General features: G+C 43.3%; 1 protein-coding gene across 4 annotated transcripts in view; it reads left to right on the top strand.

Annotated features, from left to right (window-relative positions):
- Positions 1-21,362, top strand: part of Fam13c (family with sequence similarity 13 member C) — a 101,724-nt gene that overhangs the window by 30,608 nt on the left and 49,754 nt on the right. For 3 of the 4 annotated variants that reach the window (XM_055598929.1, XM_055598926.1, XM_055598927.1), the window contains one exon: positions 8,115-8,233. The exons of the other annotated variant lie outside the window; for it this stretch is intronic. In XM_055598929.1, coding sequence (XP_055454904.1) covers positions 8,115-8,233 — 119 coding nt within the window. The remainder of the gene's footprint in view (positions 1-8,114; positions 8,234-21,362) is intronic. 4 annotated transcript variants of the gene reach the window in all.

The raw sequence follows: 21,362 nt of genomic DNA on the forward strand, positions 1-21,362 counted from the left end.
TTCCCTTCCCTTCCCTTTCCTTCCTTCCTTCCTTCCTTCCTTCCTTCCTTCCTTCCTTCCTTCCTTCCTTCCTTCCTTTGTTGGAAATACTGTTTCTCTATCCTTCCAACTAGGACTGCTCTTAGAATAGACAAATCATTTGAGTTTTGCTAAACCAAGTAAAGAAAGGAGTTTGTGAAATGAAACACAAAGGTTACTTGAAAAGGATGGTGGACACAGTTTAATTTCAGAAAATTTCATGGTAGAGATGCCATATCAGTTGGCTCTTTTAGTTAAAAGAAGTGTTTAGAAAACAAAACAAACCAAAACCCAAAACAGTGTGGATTTTTTTTTACCTAGAAAACAGTTTTTTATAGAAAACAAAAAGCATTTAGGGGAGTTTAACATCTATTAAAAGGGGGATTATCTAAAGTATGTGTTTTAAATTTATTTTTAGATGAGAGAAATCAATATTTTTTTCTATTTTTAAAATTGTAATAGTCCTTTTAAAGTCAAAATAATTTACCAGCTTTTGTGAAAAGCCTGAGAGGCAATTCTGGCTATGAAGGGACTCTTAACAGGTGGCTTTTTCTACTGTCAGGTCGCACTGGGGGCCTGGCCAGTGTCTCAGAAAGACTGGGCTTCCCAGGCATATTCAATGTGCTGTGTGTCCCATGGAGCTATTGTATTAGCCAGGCATCTTTAGGGGAACAGAGCTTATAAAACAAGATGCATATTTATTAATGTTAGAATGACTTACAAGCTGTGGGCCTGTTAATCAAACAGTGGCTGTCTACACATGGAAGGCCTAAGAATCCAGGAGCTGTTCAGTGTATGAGGCTGGATGTCTCAGTTGGTCTTCAGTATACACTGGGATCTGGAAGAAGTAGGCTCTAATGCCAGTGAGGGAATGGACTTGCTAGCAAGGGCAAGCAGGCAAAGAGAACAAGCTTTCTTCTTCCATATCCTTTATATAGGCTGCCAGCAAAATGCAGGGTTCAGACGAAAGGTGTACCTTCCCACCTCAAAGCTCTGGTTTAGAAATGGATCTTTCCACTTCAAATGATTTAATGAAGATAAAAAAAAAATCCCTCACAGATATTCCCAGCCACTTGAATTTTAGTTAATTCCAGATGTAATTCAAGTTGACAACGAAGAATAGTCAACACAACCATGCATTTAAAATTCTTTTTTATCTTATTTCTGTGTTTGTGTATGTTTAGGTGTGTATACGCCACCTTCTTGCCAGTATCCACACAGGCCAGAAGAGGGTGCTGGATTCCATGGAGCTGGAGTTGTTGCCATTTGTGGGGCGTGGAGTGTGGGTGCCAGGAACTGAACATGGGTCCTCTGAATGATCAGGAAGTGCTTTCAACCCTCTGATCCATCTTTTGTAGCCACAGCTCCTTGTTTTTGGAAATGTTTCTGTGATAATTTAAACAGTGTAAAAAAAAGTGACATCTGCTTTTGAAAATATTATTAATAACATCTTAAGACAAAAGTCATGTGGTTGAGTGTGCTTTTACTAATGTTCAAGTTTTCTTTTATGGCTGCAGCTCCACTTTCTCAACTGAGTTAAAACTCTTCAACATTGCATTGGGATATGAAGCAGGAATATTGTCCTCTTGTCTTTTCCATGACCGGCGTTCTCTGTATTTTCTTTCTGTCTTTTTTTTTTTAAACCTCTCCCTTGCATATGTTTATTCAAGTTTTAAAAGGGTTAATATTCTTACTTTAAAATTTGAAAGGAAGTGTATACTCGTTAAGCAGGTTACACAACGGAGTGGCTTACAAGTCAGATATGTTGCAAGTCAAACACGAGTATGTGATGATGCTCGTGTGTGCTCCCACGTGCTCCCCAACATCTTTCCCTTCCTCTTCTCTTTGGGATCTTAATACACATTATTCATCAGGCCCTTCTGTTTCTCTTTCTTTTTATCTCCTTGCTCATTTCAGATAGGGTCTCACTCTGTAGCCTACACTGACCCGGAGCTCACTTTGTAGTCCAGGCTGACCTGGAACTTGAGGTGATCTTCATATTTCGTTGCAGGTGTGAGCCACAGACCTAGCTGCTGCAGGTTTGCCTTTAATTTTTAAAAAGTAGTGTGTGTGTGTGTGTGTGTGTGTGTGTGTGTGTACAGGTGTGTACATGTGTCATGGTGCCTGTGTGGAGGGTCAAGACAGCTTGAAGGAGTTGGTTTTCTTCCTCTACCACATGAGTCCCAAGGCACAAAGCTCTCAGGTCAGGCTTGGCAGCAAGAGCCCTTACCTGCTGAGCCATCTCGCTGGCCACGGGTTTACCTTTAATACAAGAATACATCATTGGACCTGTAAGTTAGCATTCCTCAGGGACTCTATTCTTACAGGTTCTCTGCACCTTGTGACTGGTGTCACCCCATGGGTATTCCTTGGGGATGTCTGGGCATTCTCACACATTCTCTCCTCACACTCTGACGGGTGTTTCTGTCACTTCCTCACTTGTTCCCAAATATAAAAACCCAGCCCTGATCTATTTTAAGATGCCAGATGTGGTCATCATTGCCTTTCCCATGCCCCATGGGCAGCCCGGGACTGTTTCTTTCTGTTCCTCTTAGCTGAATTTCAGCCCTTCCTTTTTTTTTTTTTTTTTCATTAAATCATTGTCCCTCTCCACGCTGCGTCCTGCGTCTTCACCATCTCTGAGGGCAGTTAGTTTCCTCTACCCTGATGACCACCTCTGTGACCAATGCCTGTCATCTCCTGTTTGGGATGTTAAAATCATTTAGCTGTCCTCCTTTATTCCAGCCCTCCTCCTCACCTTCGAATGACACAAGTACATGAGCTGTTTCATTTGAAAGCCAAACCACATACTTACATGATGAACAAATGTAGTTAGAAATCCAGGCTTCCATAAAGCTGCAGCGATGGCCAGCTGCTGAATCTCAAGAGTTCAGTCCAGGAAGCCTCATCAGCTTCTAGGCATTGGGGGTCAACTGAAGTTAAGTTTGAGAACTCAACATTGCTACTAGAGATAGCAGTCCTATTGAGGGGAGGGTACACATTATTTTTAATATCACTGTTGCTGTGGTAGTTTTAATGAGAATGGTTTTTGTTTTAGTTAGAGCTTCTATTGCTTCAGTGAAACATCATGACCGAAAAGCAAGTTGGGGAAGAAAGGGTTTATTTGGTTTATACTTCCACATTGCTGTTTATCACCAAAGGAAGTCAAGACAGGAACATAAACAGGGCAGGAACCTGGAGGTAGGAACTGATGCAGAGGCTGTGGAGGGGTGCTGCTTACTGGCTTCTCCTCCATGGCTTGCTCATCCTGCTGTCTTATAGAACCCAGGACCACCAGCCCAGGAGAGGCACCATGCATACTGGCTGGGCCCTCCCACATTAATCACTAATTGAGAAAATGCCTTACTTCTGGATCTCATGAAGGCGTTTTCTCAACTTAGGCTCCTTCATCTCTCACGACTCTAGCTTGTGTCAAGTTAACACACAAAACCAGCCAGTGTAACCCTCATAAACTTATGTATTTGAAGGCTTGATCCCCCATTAGTGGAACTATTTGGGAAGGATCGAAAGGGCTGGCCTTATTATGCTTATTTTTGTATAAGTTGCCTGGGTCATGGTGTGTCTTCACAGCAATAGAGCAGCAACTAAGACAGTCACCTAGATTTTGACAGAGACAACTCTTCAAGGGAGGAAAGCTTTATTTTGGTTCATGATTTTTATTGGTATTTTCCACCCATGATCTCTTAGCCCCATAAGCTTGGGCAGTGGGACCATCACAGCAGTGGGAGTTAGAGACAGAGGGTAGTCTGCATTTCTTGGCCGACAGAAAGCCCCGAAGATGCAGCAGGAAGGGGCCAGGGATAATACATTCCCAAGACTCCCAGTGACCTATCTCTTGTCAGCTACCTTCAACTTCCTGAATTGTCCATAACCTCCCAGAATAGAGCTGCCAGCTGGACCTCAAGTGTTCAACACAGGAGTCCACGAGGAACGTTTCATACCCAGTCTGTAGTAGAGTGAGAAATAGCATCATTCCAGGCTTCTCTGAGGGCAAGAGGCAGGCAGGTGTATATTCCTGGAAAGAGGCAGCCACAGCAGGAATAGTCCTTTGTCAAAATACCCAAGGGGGCTAATTGTTGCCTCTTCACTCCATTTCTCCTGTGTATGTTCATTAAAGAGAAGGCCTTAACGTTTCTACAATTCTCCCCCCCACTTCAGAGTCCCTGTGGCCTTCCGCCATATGCTGCAGAGAAGGAAAACAACTATGGAAACCTCACACACTCCATCAATCTCGTCCTTGGCTACCGCCAGGCCAGTTGTTAGTATCAGTAACTGCAGATGTGCTTACACAGGTGGGCATGGAACAACCCTTCAGTTCTGTAGCAAACAAATCACGGAAAGATGGCGGGAAGAACTTTGAATCTGCATTGGGGAGATTAGGGCTAGGGTGTGGGCTCTGTGGCTCAAGTGACACAGTATGGTCCTATTTTATTTTGAATTAGTATTGAATTGGCATCATGGTCTCTCCTAATGAGAGCAGCCTGAAAAGAAAATAGTTTTCCTAAACTTAATGAGAAACTATAATTTCAATAATTTGAGGCCTATTAAGTTATAAGCTGTGTTTATGCTATTTTATGTTATGTTATGAATATTTCCACCTCAGTAGGTGAACAGAAATTCCCACTGTCATGGGAATAGTCTTAAAAATGTGTAAATGTCAGCTATATATTTGAAAATCTTTTGGAATTCACCTTTTGCATAAAAGGCCATCTTCCTAGCTCAGGAAGCTCTCTCTCTGAGTCTTTCCCCCTCTCTCTCTCCTTCCCTCCTCTCCCCCTCCCTCTCCATCTCCCTCCTTCCTTACCTTCCTCCCTTATTTCTTTTCATTTTTTCACTGTAGAGAGCTGGGAGGTTAAAGCTCACCCATAGATTTTAAATGAGGTAATGGAGGTTCTAAAAAGTACCTTACTTACCTGAGGAAGTCTGAATGTGACATTCATCATGAATTTAAAAAGTTGGTTTATAGCCAGGCAGTGGTGGCGCACACCTTTAATCCCAGCACTTGGGAAGCTAAGGCTGGCGGATCTCTGGGTTCCAGGACAGCCAGGGCTATAGAGTGAAACCTGTCACAAACAAACAAACAAACAAACAAACAAACAAACAAACAAACTAGGTATGTACTCACCATCTGCGCATCTGTCTTCTCCTAGAAATTCATTTAGGAAATAGTAAGCATTGAGGCCATTTATACAGAAAAGGACCAGGTGAGATCCTACTTCATGGATGTGTGTAGCTGATTTTTGACTTATCGTTGAAGTAATGATGAGGGAGGGAGACAGTTATTTTAAAGATCCAACCAAGGAATTTGTTTTCTAACCTATTTTTTTTTTAAAAAGGTTCAGGCCACCTTCAGTAACACAGCCACGTTTTCATAATCTTTCTTTGTGTGTATGCGTGTGTGCTTGTGTTCACAAGTGCCATGTTTGAGAAAGCATGTGTGTGAGGTCAGAGGACAACTTCAATTGCCAGTCCTTGCCTTCCACCTTGATTGAGGCTCTCTTGTTTTGTATACACTAGGCTAGCAGCCCACATGCCTCCCGGGATGTTCCTGTCTCTGCCTCCCATCTTATTTTAGGTGCACCAGATTATAGATACCGGTTACCATGCCTGGCTTTCCATAGGCTCGAGGGATCCTAAGCCGGTTGTCAGGCTTTGGTCCATCGCATCACTGAGGCTAGACTTGGGACATATGAAGGATGATGTAGAGGGTTGATGAAAATGCGGGAAAAGATGTAGGATCTGACATCTCCACCTGGCCAGGTGACAGGAAGACAGATATAGAGAGGACAGCCATAACACCTGGAAGGCTCAAACAGGAGTTGTGTGTGAGCCCTGTTGGGTCTACATAGCAAGACCCTGTCTCAGAAAAACAACCATAACAACAACAACAAAAACCCAGTATTTTAAATATCTTTGCTATTCTTATACCTACATGAAAATGTGAAACAAGTGTTGCACATTTTGTTTTGTTGGAGTCTTTTAAACAACAGTTTTAGAACATCCAGAGCCTTTTTTTTTTTTTTTTTTGTGGAAAGAATTTTATCCTTACAGAGAGGTTTTTTTTTTCTCTCCTGCTGTTGTAGCTAGTTGTTTGAAAGGCACTGAAAGGTTCTAGTCATATCTTAACACCTTATGAGGTTGTGGAGATCATCTCCATTTTACAGACAAGGGGACTAAGGCCTAGATAGTTCATGCAACTTAGCCTAAGGTCACATGCTTAGCTAATAGCAAACAGTGGTCTTTTTCTTAAAAACCATTGTGTTTGGGAAACCTTTGCCAATATTTGAGTAGTCATTAGACCTTTCTGGAAGCAGCTACTAAGCCTGGAGAGCCAGTGAATTCCAGGGAGGGTCTTCCCGTCTGAATCTGGAGGCTTGGAAGAGTAAAGAAAGTGTCTTAATTCTCCTCATTTGTTCCTTTCCCCTGGCCTTCTCCCTTCTCTGCCCTACCTCTTATAGGACAACATTCATTCAGTTTTCCTGTTGGAAGTGTCTGGTGACTGTATGGCCCCATCTAGGTTATTCTAATATTTTGGAAAAATAACATATAGAACACTTGACATAGATGGCTCTACCCCATTACTCTGGAAGAGGCTGGATCTCTCTTGCCATTGATATATTCTGCAGAGACAAGTGCAATATCACCCCACATCCCAGATAATCTGAGTGCATTGAATGGCCATCTGGAATTAATGAATTGCTCATGGATTCTCATCTTGGTATCTCATTCATTGGGTATAGAGAGATCGTATTATTTTGAGAGGAATTTGCGATAGGCTTGTTACAGCTTAAAGATTATGGGAATTCGATCGTGGGTCCTAGATCTCCCATTTCCATGTGTGTCTGTGTATTGAAGCAGGGTTAGTTGTCATCTGGGTGTGTTTGTATCATCCCCTGCAGCTTAGTACTCAGAAAGGTTGAAAGGTTTTTACACCAGTGCTGGTGGCCTCATGGGCACTTCCAAGAGCTGGGGTCTGTGTGGTTGCTGGGTAAGCTAATGGCGATAGTTACAGAGGTGCCAGTGGAGAGAGATCAGGCAAACTTGGGACTGAAGTACGTGACATGAGTGTGTCTTAGTGTTAAGACTAGCTTAAAGTTATTTATTCGTACAGAAAAAATACATCTTTCTATTATTAAAAATTTGGGAAATCAAATGAACCCCAAATGTTGCAAAAATGACATATCACGGATAATTACTATTAAGATTTCATTTCAGCTCATCCCAACTGTTCGTGTCTGTGAGCCTTCATACATATTTTCTTCATAAAATGAGTATCTTATACATGTTATTAAATTTATAGCTATCTTTATGCTGTATTTCATAATGCCAATTAAAAACTGTTACATTGGGGTCGCAGAGATGGCTCAGCAGTTAAGAGCACTTGTTGCTTTTTGGGAGGATCCAGGCTTGGTTCCTAGCACCCACATGGGGATTCACAGCCACCTGTAATTCCAGTTATGGGCATCCAGCACCTCTTTTGGCCTCTGTCTGGGTGCCCAGCATGCACACGGTGCACGTGCGTGTGCGCATGCACACACACCCACACATGTACATACATGCATGTAGCAAAACACTCATAGAATACAGGAATCTTTAAAAAGGACATTTTATTAACTTCTTAACAGTCTATGTCTCTGTGTAAGTATGCACACTTGAGTGCAGATGCCTGTGGAACCTAGAAGGGTCAAATCCTTCTGGACCTGGAGTTACAGACAGTTGCGAGCTGCCAGTATGGGTGCTAGGAACCGAGCTCATGTCACCTGCAAGAATAACATGCATTCTTGACTGTTGAACCATCTCTCTAGCCCCTACAATGTCATTTTTAATGCCTAGAAATGTCTCATATTTATGCAAGTGCTATTCCCCACTCCACCCCTTTTCTATAACCTTACACCATCAACTGACTTGGAGAAAAAGGCCTATTAGATTTGGTCACTGAGTTCTCTCCCTTCCTACATGGAAGTCAGGAGAGTGTGGTGCCTGTAATTGCCTCCTGTCCTGAGCTGAGCTCAGCCCAGTGGGTGTGCTGTGGCAATGTCTACCTCGGATAGCTCATCTGCCTTCTTGTCTTATAGGAGACAGAGCACGTGGTGCCCAGCCAATCAGAGTGCCAGGGTAGAGTGGGAACACCAGCTCACGAGAGTCCCCAAAACAGCATCTTCAGGTGCCAGGAAACAGTGCTACTTCAACCAAGGTGAGTTCACCTTTCTTCGGAAGCTACACCTCAGCTCTATCTAGTTTGCTTCCTGGATTGTGCTAACCTGTATGCCTGCCACCTGTGTGTGGGTCAAGGATGCTGACTTCATTGATAGAATTGCTGCATTAAAAGGACACGCACAGGGCCTTCCTCATCTTGTGTTTGGAGATCCTAAGTCCTATGACTCAGGGAGAGCAGGGTTTGGTTGAACAGAAATGGCCTTCATAGACTTGTGTGTTTGTATGCTTGACCCATGAGGAGTGGCACTATTAGGAAGTGTGGCCTTGTTGGAGGAAGGGTGTCACTGTGAGTGCAGGCTCTGGTTTTGAGGTATTGTATACTCAAGCTACGCCCAGTGTGGAACCCAGTCTCCTCCCTGCTGCCTGTGAATCCAGATGTAGAACTCTGAGCGCCTTCTCCAGCACCACTGTCGGCCGGCATGCCCCCATGCTTTCCACCATGACGGTAATGGACTAAACCTCTGAAACTAAGCCAGCCCCAACAAAATGTTTTCTTTTATAAGAGTTGCCGTGGTCATGGTGTCTCTCCACAGCAATAGAAACCCTACCTAAGACAGTCTGCTTGTGGAGAAGAATTTGTTGTTGTTCTTTTTTTTTTTTTTTTTTCTTATGGCAGAGAATATTTAGGGCTCATTCGTGATCTCTGATGATCCTGACATGTGATGGATGTATTTTAATTCACGTCATGTCAGTTGATTTCACTGAGTTCTCACTTGGTTCTTTATGTGCTTCGAAAGCTGTCACTCATAAGATCCAATACACAGAGGGCATGTGGCTGAGAGACATTAAGGCACTTGCCTGGTCCCACAAAAAAACAAAAAACAAAAAAAAAAAAGCTGAGGTGAAATGTGCACCTACGGTGTGCTAGCATGGCAGGCCAGGTGCAGTCTCTGTGCTGCCCTAAGTGTTATTGTGTGACCTCAGTCCAGAAGCAGCCCGGGGCTGGCTTCTGACCCGCTAGACCTCCTGGAGACAACTCTGAATCCAGAGCCAGGGTATGGGTGGAAAAGTGCCTGTGGAAGGTTGGCATGGCGCTCTGACAGAAGCTTGGCATGGCAGCTGCCTACGGAAAGTCTCTTCTAGAAGTAAACAGAAGAAAGAGTTCAACAGCACATTGTACCAGCTGTCTTGTAGGGCCCTGTGCTTGGATCAGTATAGCCCTCACTCAGGGAACAGGGAAGGCTATGCTTCTGAGCATGACCTTTAGAATTTTGTTTTTGAAAGCTGTGCAGTCTGAGTCATCAAGTTAAGAGAACATGGCCTGTACTATGTTAACGGTGCTTTAGGATTCCCAACATACTAAATTTAGGAGCACAGAACCCCAAAGGGTGGGAGAGAGCCCTAAAGGTGGTCACCTCCTAGTGGAGTCGTGGGCAGCCAGCCGCTCAACTCTGTTGTGGTTAGAATTTCACCTCTTGGTTCCTACGTTTGGCCACTTGTTATCTTTAGGATGTGGAGCCTTGCTGAAGAAAGTGAGGCAGGCCCTGAGGTTTTCGGGCTTGTCTCCCACTTTCGGTCTGTGCTTTTTGACTGTGGCTGCAACATGCCTGGCAGTCTCAAGTTCCTGTCACCATGCCTTGCCCACCATGATGACCTTTGTCCCTTCAACAGTGATCCAAAGTAAGTCTCCCTGTTCCCTGCTGCTTCTTGCAGGAACATACTCTTCTTCCAGTCCTTGCCTACTTTATTGTTGCTTGACCTCGGGAGATCACAGTTGGACTCCATGTCATTTCCTCACTGATGAGGAATCTGTCCCTCCTTTTCAAGGCCTTATTGTAACAGACCTCTTTTCATCTAGGCTTGACTCTGCTGGGCAGTAACCAGCTCTCCCATCCTCCCACCCCAACAGCCTGACGAAGGCTGTTCTCAGCCAGAATAAGGTCAACCCGTTCCCATGCATATTTCAAAATAGTATGAAGCAAACAAAACCAGCCAATCCCAAAGCTAAATCATACATGCTTGCGTATGGAGCATGATGTGGTCCTTTGGGTGTGGACGTTTAGCAGAGGCTGACGGGGAAATGGTATCAGCAGCTAGTGATCTCCAGTTCAATAGACTGGGAACTGTTCTATGTCCTATTATGATTGGGATGAAAACTGAATATTTTACTGTGTTCAGAAAATGAATGAGATTGTACAGTAATCATTTGCATGTGACTAGCTCAGAAGTGAAAGTATGGACCTAGATGATTCCATCAGGGCACACATAGAGCAAGGGTTTTTAAATTATTGGGGGTTGGCGAGTTATACTTTCATCTGACTCTCAGAGATGATGGTTGGAAAAAAAATACACCTATGTACATACATACTCGTAAGGCTTTGGAAAGTTCACAGACTACCTCTAACTTCGAGAAAAACCAGACAGTGAGTCACTAGTGAGCTTTCCTTATTAAGTGAGACTGCTGCAGTCCTCAATAGGTCTGTCTCCTCTCCATTTAACAGCCTTCCATAGATCCCAAACACCAAGTCATCCATTCTTCCCTCTAGCCTCCATGCCCCACTTTGACCTCTTCACAGGGTCTAGCTTTCCGAACTGGTGGCATTCCAGAATATTCTGTGCACTGCACTGCTGTCAGCGACCACAGGGTTCTGTGCTAAGTCACACGTCAGGAGTGGTGTCATGCCAGTTAAGACTAGTCCTGTTGGGTTTCCTAGGTAGATTCAGCTGCTGACTTTCAGCTCTGGAGTCATTTTTCACACCCATGGTGGTGTCACCCAAGGACATTCTAATGGAACTTTTGAACACCTCAAAATATGGCAGGGATCGTGAAATGTGATGAACAGGTGAAATGAGCTTTGTGGCTAAACATATCTTTGAGTCAGATAGCTCACATCCCTAACAGTCCTTGTCTGCGTTAGCCCCACACATGGCTAGGCTCAGGCATAAGTGGGTAGAATTGTCATCATCATCGTCATCTCCTCCTCTTCTTCACCTTTAAAAGGTGATTTTTATTTTTAAAAGGTTTCCAACTTTTTAGTTACTAAACAAAAATAACTGAATGAGTTTCATTACGGCATTGTTATTCATATATATCATTGTAATAATTTGGTCATATTTTCTCCTCTACAATACCACCCCTGCCAACCTGCATTGTGCCATCCACATTGTCATAGCTCCTTCTAGTTGTGTGTGTATGTAAGCTAATCTTGATTATGCACTGAAAAAAAAAAAAAGTGATAGTTCGTCTTTCTCCCTAACATGTCATAGTTAGCCCTTGAAAAGGGAACCTCAGCTGAGGAATGGCTCCCATTGGAATTGCCTATGAGCATGTCTGTGGGGCATTTTCTTGCTTGCTAATTGAAGTGGGAGGGCCCATGGCGCTGTAGGCAATCCTTAGGCGGGTGGACCTAGGGTGTTTAAGAAAGGTAACTGAGCAAGCAGTGTTTAACCAAGGTCTCTGCTTCAGTTCCTGCCTCCAGGCTCCTGCTTTGAGTACCTGCCTTGGATTCCCTTGATGAGGAACTGTCATAGGAATGTGTCCGCCAAATAAAGAAGCCCTTTCCTCCCATATTGCTTTAGGTCATGGTTTTAACACAGTAACAAAAAGCAATAGGGCATCCAATATCCTCTCTTATTCTTCCTTTATGTTCCTTCCCCCCCCCAATAGTTCCTTCTACTTTAATGCCATATGCATGTGTGTGTTTGTGTGCATGTGTGTAGATGCTATGCATATGTATGTGATGGATATACATATATATTTGAATCTAGACTGTGTACGGCAGAAAACATGACAACTGTCTCAGTCTTGCTTATCTTGGTTGATGCGATCTATCATCCATCTACTGATGGGCATTTAGGCCAGTTCTTTTTCTTAGCTGTTGAAAACCAGTGCAGCAGTATTCATGGCTCTGCAAGTATCTCTCTGGTGTGCTGACCTTTTTTTTTTTTTTTTTTTAGTCCTTTGGGTATATTTCCAGGAGGGGTAGAGATGTTAGTTTTATTCTTTAGGTTAGTGAGAAGCCTCCACTCTGATTTCCAGAGTGGCCGCACTGGTTTACATTACTAGTGTGTGAGAGTTTTCTCTCTCCCCATGTCCTCATCAGTATTTGCTGTCACTTGTTTTGCTTTTATTTGCAGTGTGTGTGTGTGTGTGTGTGTGTGTGTGCATGTGTGTGCATGTGTATGTGTGTGAAGGTACTGAAGAGGCCTGAAGGTCCTGAAGACCGAAGAGAGGAGTCGAGTCCCTGGAGCTGGAATTAAAGGCAGTTGTGAACCGAGTCACTAGATGCTAGGTCCTATAGACATTGCATCCTCTGCAAGAGCATGCAAACACTGTTAACTGGTGAGCCAACTCTCCAGCCCAAGTCATTTGTTTTCTCAGTTGTAGCCATTCTGACTCGGGTGAGAGGAATCTCAGTGTAGTGTTCATTTGCATGTCCCTGCTGGCTAAGGGGGTTGGGCAGTTTCTCATACATTTACTGGCCATTTGTGTTCTTTTGAGAACTGCCTATTCAATGTATTTCCCCGATTATTATTGAAATGATTTTTTTTGTATTTAATTTTTTTGTATTTAATTTGATTCTTCATATATTCTAGATATTAATATTCTGTCATATGTATGGTTGGTAACAATTTTCTCTTATTCTTTAGGTTTTTTTTCTCTTTGGTGATTTTTCCCTTTGCTATACAGAAGCTTCTTAATTTCATGTACTTCCATAATTCAATTGTAATGGTTTCACAGGTTATCAGAGTCCTTTTCGGAAAGTCCTCACCTGGCCTTCTATCTTGAAGTGTTTTCCTGGATAGTTTCAGAATTGCATGTCCTACATTAAGATCTTTGATTTTGAATTATTTTTTTTCTATAGAGTAAGAAATAGGGTTTTGTTTTATTCCCTTCCACGTGGCTATCCAGTTTCCCCAGCAGCATATATTGAAGAAGTAGTATTTTCTCCAATGTATATTTTGACAGTGTTCTTGAAAAGTAGGTGACCATAGCTGAATAGGTTTATTTCTTCATCCTTTATTCTTATAATCTTATGTCTGTTTGTTTTGTTTTGTTTGTGTGTGTGTGCTAGTTCTGTTTCTTGTCGCTGCTACAAGGGCTCTGTGGTGTAATCCAACTTGATCTCTCCTGTTGTAATACTAGTGTCGATAGAATCTTGATGGAGACATGATATAGTGACAGGATATGCCAGACTCTGGTCTGGCTCAAAAATGACTGAAGAAGTCTGAGGAAAAGCCCAGCAGGTGTAAAATACTACTTTCTGTGAGCTGGGAGAAAGCTAAAATAATAAGTGTGAAAGATCTTTCTGTAGCAAGGGCCTCTCAGGGGTCATTCATGTTTTCGGTCATTGTGAAGGGTAGTCTTCAGGGAGTTAATCGGTCCTTGTAGATATGGGGAGTCCTGGAAATGCTGGAGACCACAGCGTAGATGCTGCCTCTGTCTTGGATGTTTCATACCTACAGCATGGCACTTGTATTTGACACTCCCAGTATTAGGAGCCTTGTACCTAGGTGAACATGAGCTTCAGGGAGACCCAGGAATAGTTCTGCTAAAGTTCGGATGTTTCTAGGTTTTGTCACATCAGTGTAACAAAAAATCACAAACTGTGTCCTGAAAGAACGCTAGTCTCTTAGGTTAAGGTGTGATTGGCGCTGGTTCCTGTCTGAGTGCACGGAAGGGATGGGCAGGGTAACATGGTGGATACAGGCAAAGACTGAGGTCAAGGACTTCTCAGGCAGTTGTTCTGCCTTTTGCTTTTATGTTTATCTTTTCAGGAACGTTTCCTAAAATGTTTGCTGTGGGGTGGGGGGCTCCTTGAAAGTTTTGAAGCCTTTGTCTTGACCTCTCCTTTTAAGTTTTCCATTGCTGTCTGGAATGTTCTCCTGGCCACCTCAGGTCATCTTAGGCTCTTCACTGCACTTGGCCTACCTGCCCACCTGCCCTCCCTGCCCATATCCTACATCCCTCAGCAGTACAGTGGGCCAAATGCGGTGTGAAAGCCTATGTGTATATGTAGGGCCAAGATGCATTTGGATCCCACAGTGGTGTGAAAGATTATGAGTCCATATTGAAAAATCTAGAGTTTTCAGCTTTTGTTTGAAAACATCCAAGAGTGGGGCTGCCTGGGACTTAACCTTCCTTCCCGCCAGAAGATAGTGAGCAGGCACGGGGAACAGAGTTCCTGTTTACTTATGCTGGCTACCTGGTATATGCTTCAGAATGCCTACTTCAATCCCTTCCTTTTTGGCAACTGTTCATCCTGGGAACTCTGGCTAACTCCTAATCCAGTCCCAGGTCAGCAGTGTCTTCATGCCTCTTTCTTAGTTGCCAGTTGACATGTTAAAATGGACTCTTGGTGCCTCTGAGTGCCTTGCAGGTGTTTGGCTACTCTGGATGTTCCTTGGTGTCTGGTATTTAATGAGATGTATATAACTGGAGAACTGTCTTCCTTTGGAACGGCAAAGCCTACCAATGGCTTACTGCTACTCTTTTTTTTTTTTTCTAGTTTGGAGGCTGTGGCTTCCTTAGGTTCTCACTCCTCTGGGTACCAGGGCCAAGACAAGAACTATAAATCAGTTTAGAGCGACTTCATGAATATGCATCAGTTTGACTGGTTTTTATTGCTAAAGCCCATGCCCATCTTGCATGCCCTCAGCTATGAGAAAAGGGGGATTTTATGAATACCAGAGAATACTAATGAAGATGGGATTTCTTCCTTAGCTCAGTAAATTTACATTGGGGAGTGATTAACTAACTTGTATTTAAAGTATTATATTAAAATTTATGACAGAATTAAACTTTTAGTGTCATTAAAGACCTCCTCTGTATAAACAGGCGCTGATCCTCAGCAGCTCTGCTGCTAATTAGGCTGCTGGTTACACTGGGAGCTCACTGGCTTCTTTATCTGTGGGTCCCCAGTTTTTCAGGGGCTGAGAATCCTGAGCAAGAATAATGGCCTTTGGTGGCTTTCACTGTTTTTGTGTTTGTGATCCTTCAGATGAAAGGAAAAGCTGAAAGCTTTGTTGCTTTATGGAGAGAGGAAGTTTTCTTGGCAGCTACATTCCCTTGGGGAATAAATCCTTTTATCTTTTTGTTTTGAGACAATTTGTGTGTGTGTGTGTGTGTGTGTGTGTGTGTGTGTGTATGCGTGTGAGTGAATAGCTACTTGTTTTTTATTTAAAAATTCTGCATAGATGTGAGCAGGTTCCTAATGAGCTCTGCTTGAAGGAGAAAGGATAGTGAAGAGGGGAGCAGACAGGGCTTTCTAGTTAATACAAAGGACACACCCCCTTGCATGGACTGTCCCAGGGCAGGAGCTCCGTACATTCCCACAAGCTCCTCCTCATTAGTGAGCTACTGGGGTCTTGTTTGGTGTTTTGTGAGAAGGGCAGGGATGAAGCAGAAATAGCAAGTAGCTTTTCTTGCTGATGTTGAGACTTCCCAGTACACGCTTCAGTTACGAGTGGGTTCTCTAGTGTTTGTTTTGTACAGTGAGCCCCTGTTTACTGCCTTTCCTCCCCTACAAACACGGAACAATCTGCGATGAAAAGAACATTTGAATTAAGACATTCATGGTCTTACAGGTGACCTTGTTCATACACTGTGATTCTTGTTTTGTTTTGGTTGATTGATACAGAATCTCATTAGCTTAGCCACAGGGTAGTCCCAAATTTACTGTATAGTTGAGGATGCCCTTGAAATTGTAATCTCCCTTCCTCCACCTCTCTAGTTCTGGTGTTACAGGTGAACACTCCTCTTCTAAAATAAAGAGTTGGCTCTAGTGACTTTTAAGGCTCTTTTGTGTCTTGTATTGAAAATGCTCAGTACTTTAGCTATATAGATGGATATTAGTTTAAGAATACAGGTTTTTGCTGAAGCAGATGTAAATAATTCCCTGTTCCTGTCATGGAAAACAGAGTTCCACACCAGGTCCTTGAAATGACTGAAGAAGAACACATATGCGAGCATTAGGGGGAGGAAACCTTGTTGGCATCATCTGCTCCCTATCATCCTCTCCCTCCGCCCCTTTAAGAAACCCACCCTCAGCCATTTGATGCACAGCTAGCACTATAATCTGACAGTGGTTTGTTACAAGACAAAAGGACATTCTATTAAAAAATGACACCAACAGCAATCATAACAATAAAAACTGAATTATTGGAGAACCCAGAATCTCACTCAGACATTAAAGTCTTGTAATCTTATCACTTCTGTAGAATCACTGTTGTAGTGGACCCTCATTGTTGCTGCTGTTTGAATGCTGATGTAGAAAGGAACGGGGTATGAAAGTGAATTCCTGCTGTATTGAGTGTAGACTCCCTTCCAGACCAGTTCCAGAGTAGACAGCACTGCCGGGAATACATCCTGACCACAGAATACTTCTATGTATCCAAGTGTTTGCTCAAGGTGAGAAAGCACCAAGAAGGCTGGCTATCAATGCAGCCAGATAACTACTGCATGATGCGTCCACTTATACCTAAAACAAACAGCCTTGGTTTCCAGAAATAAGCATTCAATTCCCACGAGGAACATGTTTTATGAGCTTAGGTATCATTACTACAAGTATTTCCAGGAGAGAGAACATACTGTCCTTGATGTCTGAATGTTTTAGGAGCCCTGTCAGTTTAATGTAAGATAGATTCAGGAGCAAAGGCGACAAGCTTGTGTGGGCTGAAACCCAGCTGAGGACTCTGGACAGCTGCGGAAGGGCTGTGGTCAAGGCCACTCGGAAACCCGGAAGCTTACTTCTTGTCTTCTCGGTGACGCAGTGGCTGCTCTTGTCAACAAAGTTGTCTCTTTTCAAGATGCACATTAAATGCTATGTGTCCACTATGTACAATAACACACAAGGATTCCATTCGTCTCCTCTAATAGTCCCTTCTCGCCCCTTTATTTAGTCCCAGCCCCCCTTAGACCCTAGTTCTTCACTCCCAGTTTTCCATCCATTTTTCTGTCTTTTGAACATAAGTCTCTACATTTAGAAAATGTTCAGTTGAGCTAGCCACCTGGTTGACCTCAAGAGTTCTTTTGGTTTGTCATTTCAAACAATTAAGCCCACCGGTCGAGAATAAAGCTGCTATTATCACAATTAAAGCCAAATTTGAAGAAAGCTTTAATTAAATACTGGCCAGGTTGATAGATTCTTTGGCCACACCCATCTTTGGGTTTCCAGAAAGTGGCTCCAATCCTGTTTCACAGGGGCTTAAAAAGGCAAAACCCATAATTCACTGCAATTTCCATCAGGTCCAATCAGGGCCAAGCATGTATCCTGAAATACTATGTACCTCCTGCCTACATGCAGTCAGGAGCAAGCACACATCCTGACATATTATCTGCCCATGTACCTCCCACCCACATGTGATCAAGCACATCCTATGCAGGTGGGTCAGACAAACTTGTTTAGGGGAATGAAAATGTGTGGCTTTTTATTGCTCATAAACAGTAGCCGCCAGCATTTCAGGAAGTATTTGTCCTTGGGCAAGGAGCTTACAGGTTAGAGGCATTTTTGTTTCATGGATCTCTTGGGCCCAGTGATTAAAACTTAAAATGTAACTTTGGCTCTTATGAAGCTTACTTTAATTCTTTGGAGTGAGTGTTCTCTTTGACTAATGAGTGTTCTCTTTGCCTACCTGTTTCCCAGGTAGGCAAAATCTTAGAAGTCTAGCTCTCCCTTCATGGTTCCATGACTTTCTTAGCCACTTTTTATTATTATCATAAGGTTCTGGGTTGGGGGCACCTGATGGGCTTCTGCCTCCATCTCTTGCAGAGCTCAGATCATGGCTTCACCCTTCTGTACATTTTTAAGAAAGACTTTAACTTCTCGGGTGAATAAAAAACTATGACTACTTTGAAACTGAATTTCTTGATTTGCTAGTTGAAGCTCCAGTGAATTGGATTCTTCTTTGATCAACTTGAATATGATATTATGATAGCTTCAAAGACATTTGTGTGGAGCATACATGGCAAAAGTAGTCGTTATTGGCCATGAGTGCCAGTTGGAGAAGTCAATGCCAGAAAATGTGATCCTTTGATATGTAGTTTCTGTCTGTCTTGCTGATCTTGTTAGTGTTCAGCCAAGTTTACATTCAGGTTGTCATGTCCAAGTGTTTGTTTCTTGGACATGATAGAACATCTTTAACATTGGTGAGAGAAGGATGAGTTGATGTCCTCTGAAAACAAGATAGATGGTCTATGGCGTCTAGTTTTAACTGTCAAGTTGTCGAAACCTAAAGTCACCTGAAGAGGGAGCTTCCCTAGATTAGGGTGGAATATGGGCGTGTCGATGTGTCGATGGGGGACTGTCTTGATTGTCATGGTTGGCAGGAAGACTCCTACACAATTTGGGGGATTCCTAATTGAAAAACATTATCCTAAAAGTCCAAGGGCAATAGCTTGGGTCTAGCCATGACATCTCAAAATGAGTTTGTTGACCTGGACAAGTGGATGCATGAGCTGCCAGGCAGCTGATGAACATCTCTTTACTTCTAATTTTTCTATGTGTGTCAGTCTATGATATTTTCAAACTCAGCGTCTTTAAGGTTGAAACCTGTGCTACCTGAGCGTCATTATTTAGCTCAGAAGTTTCTAAAGAACCAGTAAGGCGGCCTGGAGAAATGGCTCAGCAGTTCAAGTGCTGCTTTCACCAAAGACCCAAGTTCACATTCTAGTTCCCATGTTAGGCAGCTCACAACTGCCTGTAACTGCAGCTCCAAGGGACTTGATGCCTTCTTCTGGTCTCTTGAGGGCACCTGCATTCATGGGCACATACCCGCAAACAGAATATATATAATTAAAAATAGATCTTTAAAACAAATAACCAGTAAGAAAATGTCTTTGGTGTGTACTAGACACCATAGAGAAATATAATGACGGTGCCAAGGATAGTGGTTGTTGCTAATACAATAGTGCTGGAGTTTACTGGCATCGTATCTGAGTCTGCACATAGATCTATTGTGTGAAGACTTGTTTTGCTTAGGGTTGCCCTCTTGGGAGATACCTTTTGTTTTCAGAAAGAGTCTTAGGAAATGGCACTCATACCTCTAGCTACTGCTCCAGCCAGTAGCCATCCGGGTATACATTCCTGTATCTCAAGTGCTGCTTCCTTAATGCAGAGGCTTGCTTTAGTCAGTGGAATACTGTAAATCTGGAGATGAGATCTGAGGTCCGCCCTGTTCCTAAGCCCTAAGGCCCGATTTCACTGTGAGGCATTTTGAACACAGGTGCTTATTGTCCAGGTTCTTTGCCTTATGGATTAGACAGGTACTGGCTAGTCCTTAGTCAGTCTTCTCAAGGAAGAAATGTACTTATTGGAAATGAGAGTCATTTCAGCCTTCAGGCTTTGCTGGCATGCCTCAGGGACAGGAAGGAGCATGGGTTATGCAGATTTGATAATTTGTCAGAATTGGCAGCTGTTCAGGACTCTGAGATGAATACTTTATTATCAAGTAAATACATATCTATTTTATACCCTGTGCTGGTATTGGCTGTAGAGAAAACTGTTGAGCAACATGATTCCTGCCCCGCAGAGCTTACCATCAAAAATACATGATCATTCAGTAATTATGAAGATACGGAGTTATGATTTGAGTAGTTTCCAAGGTCTGTGCAACAGGTAGGTCCCATAAAAAGACACAATTTGGAGCTATATGGTCTGTAAAGGATAAAGGAGTTAATTCAGAGACAAAGTGGATTGGGAAGGAAGAGCATGGAAGGCTCAAAGAAATCCTGCCTGGAGGCATGAGCTTGGAAAGAGGGTGAGGAACTGGAGGAATGCCCTGTCAGCCACAGCACAGATGGGACATGGCATGAGTGGAGGGTGAGGAGGTAGATGAGGCTAAATCCTTCCGAGGTGGAAGGATACCCACAGCATTGTGGAGTGCTTCCCTGAGGCTTCTGAACACTGTCATGTGTTCATCCTTCGTTCTTCCTGCCCAGGTTGCCAAACTGATTTCAGAGCCATCGGTGAATCCTCACAACTGTATTCTTCAAGTGCATTGGCCAGAGGGTAGTGATGGGCCAGATTGTGTGTGGGGAATGCTCTGGGGGAAAAAAGGAGCATGGACGCTATAAGGAAACCTTTGATATTCCAGGGAGAGATGCTAGTAGTTCGGTGTAAGATGGCAGTGGTGATGAGGGATGTGGAGAGGAGGGGACAGATGAACAAGTCATTTGGGGTAAGAAAATGAAATACTGGAGCCATACTGGCTGATGGGCTGGGGAGGGATGAACAGTTTGGGGGACCCCAGGATAGCTCTTGCCAGCCACCGGCTAGGTGGAAGCTTTTCATTGAAGCAGGGCTGTTCCATTAACTAATTATAGTTAAAAATGTTGACTTAAAAATAAAATCCTGGGCAAAAATACAGTGTTCCTTTCACAGATTATCACATCCTGTGGTTTAAAATTATCCTGGGGCCAAGAAAAATATTTTAGTGCTTAGTTGGTTTTGCTGTTTTGAATTCCTGTACACCTCCCCAGAGAGGCCCACGGCAGGATGGCCCTGCAACCTGACGCAGCACATCCTTCATGGATCCAGCAAAAACGGGAATGCCATTTTTTTTTTAAATCTGCCCTTTAATGGGGTATCCACAAACTCACAAGCCTAGATTCTGGGGAGGAGCTGTTTTAATGTCAGTGCACAATTACCTGTTGTATTTCTCTATTGGAGAGTGTTTATTTTGAATGTCAGTACCTTTAATTTACTATGTCATGGTGATAGAGGTGTTTTCGTTACTGCATGGCAATAGTGATAATTTAGTGGCATCACAGTAGTATTGCTGAGGGGGCTATTGGAGGTATTACTTGTGTGATATCAGAGGTATTTCTCACGGTGATGTTGGAGGTGTTGGCTTGTGATGCTAGAGCTATTCTTGTGGTAATGGTGCTGATGGTGCTGATGGATGTATTCTTGTGATGGTCATAGTGATGATGGTATCTTTAATGGTGATGCTGTCGGTGGAGGTGAAGATGCTAATGATGGGGTAGGGCAATGAGGTTGGCAGTGGTAGTGGTGATGTGTTTGGCAGCCACAGTTGCAACCAGAGTGATGGTATCCGTGATGAATGGGGAGTCGGTGTTGAGGACCGCTGCTGGGCTCAGGGGAGCACATGATGCATGTCCCATTGGCTGCCTAGGCCTTGGCTGGGAATCAGCATCACAATGGATT

Source organism: Psammomys obesus, unplaced genomic scaffold (assembly GCF_907164565.1).
Source record: "Psammomys obesus unplaced genomic scaffold, mPsaObe1.curated_primary_1811, whole genome shotgun sequence".
Classification (NCBI taxonomy): domain Eukaryota; kingdom Metazoa; phylum Chordata; class Mammalia; order Rodentia; family Muridae; genus Psammomys; species Psammomys obesus.